This window comes from Gavia stellata, unplaced genomic scaffold, assembly GCF_030936135.1.
Source record: "Gavia stellata isolate bGavSte3 unplaced genomic scaffold, bGavSte3.hap2 HAP2_SCAFFOLD_59, whole genome shotgun sequence".
Lineage (NCBI taxonomy): Eukaryota > Metazoa > Chordata > Aves > Gaviiformes > Gaviidae > Gavia > Gavia stellata.
In genome coordinates, this window is record NW_026776859.1 from 618,592 (window position 1) to 626,934 (window position 8,343).

Consider the following 8,343-nt stretch of genomic DNA (forward strand, 5'->3'; position numbering starts at 1 on the left):
CTTGCCTACTTTGGTTCAGCAATCCCTTTCTTGTCCTTCAAGTACCTGGCAATGGCTGCAGGAGGAGGCGTCCCATCACCTTCCCAGGGACGGAGGTCGGCTGAGCAGCCGGTCATTCTCCCAGTTCTCATTCCTGCCCTTCCTGAAGATGGGTCTGACGTCTGTCTTTTCCAAGGATGCCAGAACCTCTCTGATTGCCCTGGCACTTTTGAGGGCACGGTCCAGAATCACAGGCAAGGGTGATGTAGCAGACAGGAGCATTTGCAATGATCCTCTCCAAGGCAGCTGAGCTGAATCTCACTGGGATGGTGGGAGTTGTTGCTGGAGGCACACACAGAAATGTCAGGGCTCTGTCAGGCGCCCACAGCCGAGCTGGCCTCGTGCACTCATCTTACACACAGGGGTGTTCAGGGGTGCGAGTCTTTCCCAGTGCTGGAAACGGTGGTTGTGAGGGGCTAGTCAGTGATGATTGCCCGGGGCAGTGACGTGGTTTAACCCCAGCTGGCAACTAAGCACCTCACAGCTGCTCACTCCCTACACCTCCAGGTGGGAGAGAGTCAGAAGGGTAAAAGTAAGAAAACGGTTTGGTTGAGATAAAAGAGAGTTCAACAGGTAAAGCAAAAGCCGCGCACGCAAGCAAAGCAAAACAAGGAATTCATTCACTACTTCCCATCGGCAGGCAGGTGTTCAGCTGTCTCCAGGTAAGCAGGGCTCCATCACACGTAACCATTACTTGGGAAGACAAACGCCGTCACTCCAAATGTTCCCCCCTTCCTCCTTCTTCCCCGAGCTTTATATGGTATGGAATATCCCTTTGGTCAGTTGGGGTCCGCTGTCCCGGCTGTGTCCCCTCCCAACTTCTTGTGCACCCCCAGCCTACTCGCTGGTGGGGTGGGGTGAGGAGCAGAAAAGGCCGTGACGCTGTGTAAGCACTGCTCAGCAGTAACTAACACAGCCCTGCTTTATCAACACTGTTTTCAGCACAAAACAAAAACATAGCCCCATGCTAGCTACTATGAAGTAAACGAGCTCTGTCCCAGCCAAAAGCAGCGCAGGCAGCTCTCCCAGGGTGTCCAGCGAACACGGGCACAGAGCAGACCCTGCTCTGCTGGGCCCTCATGTCTGTCCCAGGAGGCCTGGCTGTCCCAGGACACTGCTGCGTGCCCCCACCCTGCACACTCACACTGTTTAGCTGTTCACTGGTGTTTTCATCTGCGGGACACTTTCTTGGGCACGTTCTTGAGCTCAGCTTTGGAAGAAGACCTAAGCCTTCAGGCAGTGCCCTCAGGAGAACCCCTTTCATGATGGAACCGCTCTTAGGGAGGCCAGCTCTGTCACAGAAGTGCCCATTGCCTGTCCCTGCCTGCGGTCACACGACTGCCACGCAGCAGGGCTGTGACCAAGCTGCCAGGGCAATCAGACCTTACACCAAACCCAAGAGATCACAAGGAGCGTGCGGAAGTGAGAAGAGAAAACCTCAGGAAGACCAAGGGCTCCCTGGCAGTGCTGCCATGCTGGGACTCTCTTCCGCTCCACCTCTGCACACAGGAATTCTCCTGCAGATATAAAAACATGTCTTGGAGGAAAGAGCTCAGAAAACAAACTGTCAGTGCAGGGTCCTTTATTTTCTTTAAACACAGAGGGAGAGCACGGGTCCACATTGACACAGGCACTTGGTCAGAAAAGAAAAGCAGAGAGTCAACTGGAAAGGGGATGACAAGTAAAACACTACGACCAACAACAAAAAATACAGATGACAGGCTGAGCCTGTAATGAGTCACGTTATAACAGCTGTGCAGAAGAACATGGGCAGTTTATAGCTTCAGAAATACTTCCAGTCATCAGTTTCCACAGTGCATCCTTGAACTCCTGGTTCCTCATGCTGTAGATGAGGGGGTTCACTGCTGGAGGCACCACCGAGTACAGCACTGCCACCACCAGATCCAGGGATGGGGAAGAGATGGAAGGGGGCTTCAGGTAGGCAAACATGGCAGTGCTGATAAACAGGGAGACCACGGCCAGGTGAGGGAGGCACGTGGAAAAGGCTTTGTGCCGTCCCTGCTCAGAGGGGATCCTCAGCACGGCCCTGAAGATCTGCACATAGGACAGCACAATGGAAACAAAACACCCAAGGACTAAACAGACACTAACCACAAGAAGCCCAACTTCCCTGAGGTAGGAGTGTGAGCAGGAGAGCTTGAGGATCTGGGGGATTTCACAGAAGAACTGGTCCACAGCATTGCCCTTGCAGAGGGGTAGTGAAAATGTATTGGCCGTGTGCAGCACAGCATAGAGAAACCCACTGCCCCAGGCAGCTGCTGCCATGTGGACACAAGCTCTGCTGCCCAGGAGGGTCCCGTAGTGCAGGGGTTTGCAGATGGCAACGTAGCGGTCATAGGCCATGACAGTGAGAAGAGAAAACTCTGCTGAGATCAAGAAGAAAAGGAAAAAAACTTGGGCAGCACATCCTGCATATGAGATGGCCCTGGTGTCCCAGAGGGAATTGGCCATGGCTTTGGGGAGAGTGGTGGAGATGGAGCCCAGGTCGAGGAGGGAGAGGTTGAGGAGGAAGAAGTACATGGGGGTGTGGAGGCGGTGGTCACAGGCTATGGCGGTGATGATGAGGCCGTTGCCCAGGAGGGCAGCCAGGTAGATGCCCAGGAAGAGCCAGAAGTGCAAGAGCTGCAGCTCCCGCGTGTCTGCGAGTGCCAGGAGGAGGAACTGGGTGATGGAGCTGCTGTTGGACATTTTCTTCCTCTGGGCAAGGGGCACTGTGCAATAAGGAATCGACAGTGACAAGTTAGGAGAAACTTCTCAGGACAATCCCATGCCATTTCTCATAGAAATCCCTGTCCCTGAGCTGAATGAGGGACAAGTCAGTTCATTCCCCAACCCTATCAACTGAATGACATACTGCCTCACAGTTTCAAATACAACTTGGTCACGTAGTTCCCTTGAAGACACCTCCATTGAAGGACCCCAGTCAGAGTTAGAAGAGAAGCTGACTTGCACCATCATGCCAGCCCCGAGAGCAAGAGCACAACGAGCAGGTGCGGAAAAAAGGAAGGCTACTGCTGTGCTCCAAAAAAATGAAGCAGGGACAGAAAGGCAGACAGGCATGCAGGGCAGCCTTCTCCTTACCCGGCTGTGCTCTCCACCTCACAGACACATGCACACATGCATATTCATTGCAGGACCCACGTCTTTCTCTTCTGGAGGTCCAGCTGTGGAGGAGGTAACGCATGCCCTGGACTGGGGGCAGAGGCTCTTCTGGGCGGGAGAAGAGACCGGGGGTTGCTCTCGGGGAGGCACCTGCTCTGCAGGGGATGGCAGGGAGGTGCCCAAATCTTTCCTCCCATGGCGTTTCTGGTAGCAGCTCCCTCTCACTCCCGGCCCATGTCTCTGCTGCCTGGAGCTGTCCCTGCCACCCGAGCTGTTTCTCTGTGCCCTCTTCTCCTCCCAGTCGCTGCTCACAGAGCCCATCCCACCCGCTGTGAGCTCAGCTCTGCCCTGAGATACCTCCTGGCAGGGAGGCACTGCCCAAGGGCATCTCTGTGTGGGCAGGGGCTAAGAAGCAGCTCAGACAAGTGCTATCAGGAACTGGGGTCTCAGTCCCTTCTCCAGAGAAGAGAAATAAATTCCAATCTCCCACTGCCCACCCAGCCCACCAACAGTGGGAAACTGAAAGCACAGATACCTTCCCTTTCAAGTAAATGCTGCCTCAATGTTCTTCTTCAAAAGGACACTCTGCAAATGCCCCGAGGTTTATCTGGAGCTGTGAGCAGCCCACGCAGTGCCCTATCTACAGCAGAAGCACCCTGCCCTGCCAGGGTTGCTCCTTCCACCCACAGCTTCTCCCCACAGCGCTGTGGGGAGCTCCCCGGGCAGGCTGAGTGCTGACCCTGGCAGACAGCAGCGTCCCTGCCCGAGCACACAGCCCCCGGGACACAGGGACCCTGCTCTGAAGGAGAGCCCTGGGCACCCCTGGCTGCACACCCACCTTCACAGCCCTGCAGCCATCCCTGAGACAGTGGAGGTGTCATGCCCTGTCCCTCTGATGGTGCGGCACAGAACCACTGCTCTGGAGCCTGTCCCTCTCCACTGCACCAACCATGGGATATGCCAGCTCTAGGAGATCCCTCCAGAACACTCATGTGCATTGTTCTGCAATTGTTCTCTCCCCTCGCTGCCTGAAGGCAGCGCCCTCAGCCATGCTCCTGGGCAGAGCTGTCTCTCTGCAGCGCTGCCCGCTTGCCATCAGCTCCCTCCCTCCATCCCAGGAGCCCAGCCCAGCTCAGCAGCAGAGGACCAGCCCAAGGCGGCACTTTCTCTGCCCCCTCTGGGCTCCCTCCAGGTGTCCCTGGGGCTCTGGGGGAACCTGCTGTGAAACAGGCTGAAGGGATCACTCATCTTCCCTCCCGCAGCTGGGGAGAGGGACTTCTTTCCAGCAGTGTCACTTCTCCCATCAGAGGTAGAGTTAGGTCTAAAAATAACCGTTTATATTTTATTGTTAGTCAGGACACCCAGACAATGACAGGCAGGGATCTTCTTTACTCCTGCTGAGGGATAGGATTCAGCTGAGTCAGTTGAGGCATCTCATCCTGTGTTTCTATTGCTAGCACTGCAAGGGGACTCAGCTCCCTCCCATGGCTGCCACAACCGCACAGGAGGTGGGATTCCTCTGCCTCAGTTCTGGTGTGCATTGAACAGGCACCTGCATGTGAGCTGCTTGTCTCAGCTCCTGTGCTAATTAATGAAGATGTAGGTCAGGAGTTGGCTCTTCCGATGAAATACCTGGTGACATCTGAGGTGCCAGAGGTTGGCCAAGGCATGTGCAAGACGACTGCACTTGTCTCTATTTACTCTTTTCTTGGCAGCCTATGTTGCCATCTGTATCATAGGCAGAGTTAAGTTTCTCTCTCTTTTCCAGCAGCTGGGTTGACTAGATCTCCATTCACTATAATGACAGTTTTCATCCCCACGTTGCCTAATCAAATTCCGGACAGTTACTGTATTTAATGTCCAAATAGAGGCCCGTAGTGTTATGTGAGATGCCAAGGCTCTCACACGTAACTACATGTGGCTGGCAGGTACAGCACAGCAAAGCCATCCCCATTCAGAGTTCCTTTGTGCAAGAAACTGATTGCCACCACTGCAGCGTGGCAAGGTCTGTTCCTTCTCCAGCCAGTAGCTGTAGGGCAGTCCAGGAACACAAGGCACATCACACCGGGTCTCCACTCATGTGCCTACACTCTCAAATCGCTCTTTTTTCTCTCCACCAACCTTTACTCACCCCCTGGATAACACAGCCAAGGAGCAGACCAACAGTTTTCCCAGTGGGCCTGTCAGCAGCACCTTGGCATTCCTGGAGATCAGCTTCACCTCTGGCAAAGGCCCTCAGGGGCAGCACAGACACCACTGACAAAAAACCCGTTTCTTGCCAGGGTTGCACTCCCCAGCCCTGTTTCTCTCTGGCCTTGGCACAGCAGGGTTTGCTCACTCTCTTGGCATCCCATTTCAGCTCGATGTTTCCATCTGGGGTCCACTCCCGCACATCTCTGCTCTGAAGCAAAGCCTTTGCACAGACGGGGTCTTGGACACTTGGTACCAGCTTTCCCTAAGACAAGTCAGAGCTTGGCCTGGGGCTACACCGGAGGGGCTACAGCCCAAATGCGCACTGATGCCCTCAGCCAGGGCACAGCCAGGACGAGCTGGAGCCTGTGCTTTTGACATCCGTGGAGTAACGGCCAAGGCATGGGGGGACAAGTGACACAGCTTGGGGTGCTGCAATGGATGGGCAGAGGCTGTTCAGGAAAGACAGGCTGGAAGGACCTGGGGTGGGGTTCCCTCAGAGGGAAGAAGTCGCTGGGATGTCTGGAGCGCCTCTGTGGGGCAAGGGACAAGTTGGGTGAGCCCTTGTGAGTGAGGGTCAGAGGAGGGGCCAGTGAAGGTGACATCGTGGTGGGAGACGAGGAACCCACAGTCACGGTGGGGAAGTTGGCATAGACTTTTCTAAGCACCCCAAGGAAGCGTCTCGGCATGTAGAAGCCTGGTCCTCACTGGGGACTTGAATGACCCTGCCATTTTCTGGAAGAGGAACGCAGCAGCATGCAGACAGTCCAGGCAGCTTCTGGAGTGTCTTGGGAGAACGTCTTAGCACCGCTGGCAGATGGGCCAACAAGGGTCATGCCAACCTGGATCTGACACTTGCCAGCAAGGAAGAGCTGGCCAGTGAACTGAAGGTCAGCGTAAGCCTTTTCTGTCGTGACACTGAAATAGTGGGGTCCCAGCTCCCGAGGAGAGTGAGGAAGGAAAATAGGGACTGCAGATGCCGGATCTTAGAGGGGCAGACTTTGGCCTATTGTGGGGAGTTGTAGTGGGGTCTCATGGTCAGCAGCATTGAAGGGCAGCAGAGCTCCGTACAGCTGGTCTTCAAGGACAACGTCCTCCAAGCACAGAAATGGTCTATAGCAAAACTCAGTTGAAACCTGAAAGTGAGTTCAAGGGCACCATAACGAGCTGTTACTACTTCAGGGACCTGAAGGAAGAAGTAAAGATAATATGGGATCACTCCTAAAGTTAGTAAGAGGATGTCTAGATAGACCTGAGACATTTTATGTGCTCTTATCACCAGCAAGGTCTCCCAGGCCTTGGTGCCTCAAGGCAGGACTCGAGAGGAAAACAGCCATCAGTGGATAGGAACCAAATCAGTAGCTACTTGAGCAAACCCAAATGTTACCAGTCAAAAGGGACAAGATGTATAAATCTGTGTTTACATAGAGGGAGAGAAAGTGTCATTACCTTGCTGGTCCATGGCCATGGCCTGTAAAAGAATCATGAGAATTTACAGACAAGTGTCAAAGCCTTCTTACCCAATTATTACACCAAGGTCTTTCCCACATATGTTTTTATTGGCCTAAGGCCATCCACGGTGGAAAGTGGACTCCACAGGAGGTCAGGTGGACTTAATGTACAGCAGAGGAGTGTGTTTTATTTTTTATTGAACCAAGCCTTCTTTTGGTTTTGGGTTTTGGAATAAAGAACGATTGTTCTGTGTCTGCGTGCAGCTCGTTCTCCAAATAAAGCAAGTGGGAGTTGGTGTCCATGGGCTGAAACATGCAGCTACTGACTGCAGTGGAGAAAGCTCCAATTTGAAGAAAGGTGCTGCGAGTCCCAGGTGGCTGATGAGAGAATTGGTGGGGTTGGAGGGAGGGACAAAGGCTGCCCATAGGGTGTCTGACGTACAGGGTCTTGACTTCCATAGGTATTAGGACTCTATCAGGAGGTGTTCTGTGTCAGTAAGAATTGGAGTTTGCTGACATCACTTAATGAATAAGCAGAAAAAGAATAATTGGAAAAAGAAGAAATTGTTTCTTACTGATATTGAGTATCGAAAACTTTTCACTTTGACTACACTCCGCAAACCTCTCAAATGAACCCCATAAGGACTGAGGAATTAGGGAAAGTTATGCGCAGAGCCTTGGCTTGTTAGTGAGTTTTGCATGTTAAGGAGCCCTCTGGTGCCAAGTTCCTGAACTGCAGATACTGCAGGAAGGTTGAACAAGGCTCTGGAGAAGTAAAAGTCAGCACACAGCCTCCAGGTTTCTGAGGGTGTTAGTGGGCCCCAGCGAGGGCCATCGCTGAAGAGGCCATGGAGGGAATGACCAGAAAAGGGACGATCCCTGGGGGCTGCTGAAGCAGGAACTCAGAGGCACTGGTTACAGGTGGAAAATCAAATGTGGAGGCAACTGTGAAAGGCCTTCATGCATTTCATCACGGAACGAGTAGATGTGGCACTGCGGGACATGGTTTAGTGGGCATGTGGTGTTGGGTTGATGGTTGGACCTGCTGTTCTTACAGGTCTTTTCCAACCTTAGTGATTCTGTTATTCTGTGATCAAGCAGGATGTTCAAGCCCTGACCCCCTAGGAATGGGGATCTGTTCCATCATGGCATGCTCAGGGCTGCTGCTGGGGGCAGTGAGATGTGGGGGCATGCGATGCCAAGTGCAGGACAGCAGGAGGACTCCTCTGAGGCTCTATGGAGTGAGTGGGTGGGTGAAGAGGCAAGAAAGCGCTGGAGCTGTAGGGACCTGGTGTCCTCTTGGGGACCTCGGTGGAAGAGACAGCAGCCATAGTCGAAAGGACAAGGATTTCAGTTCTGTTGGGAGGTGCCAGCCCCAGCAACGGGGCCATCCCCACCACAGGCTGTCCTACACTGCCCGATGCCTCTGCCTCTTCCTTTGAAGATTTTATCCACCACCCCTGCTTGCCCACATCACTGTCACCCCATGAGGTTCCTACTGGTCCATTCCTCCAGCCTGTCTGTGTCCCTTGGGATGGCC

The 8,343-nt window shown here is 53.6% G+C and overlaps 1 protein-coding gene across 1 annotated transcript; it reads right to left on the minus strand.

Moving 5' to 3' along the window:
- Nucleotides 1–1,782: 1,782 nt before the first annotated feature.
- Nucleotides 1,783–2,748, minus strand: LOC132321365 (olfactory receptor 14A16-like). The gene has a single exon (XM_059834870.1). The coding sequence runs from the start codon at nucleotides 2,746–2,748 to the stop codon at nucleotides 1,783–1,785; it is 966 nt and encodes a 321-aa protein (XP_059690853.1).
- Nucleotides 2,749–8,343: the final 5,595 nt, after the last annotated feature.

Bases quoted from the DNA above. Each gene is read 5' to 3' on its own strand.
- LOC132321365 (XM_059834870.1), bottom strand. From the start codon at position 2,748: ATGTCCAACAGCAGCTCCATCACCCAGTTCCTCCTCCTGGCACTCGCA.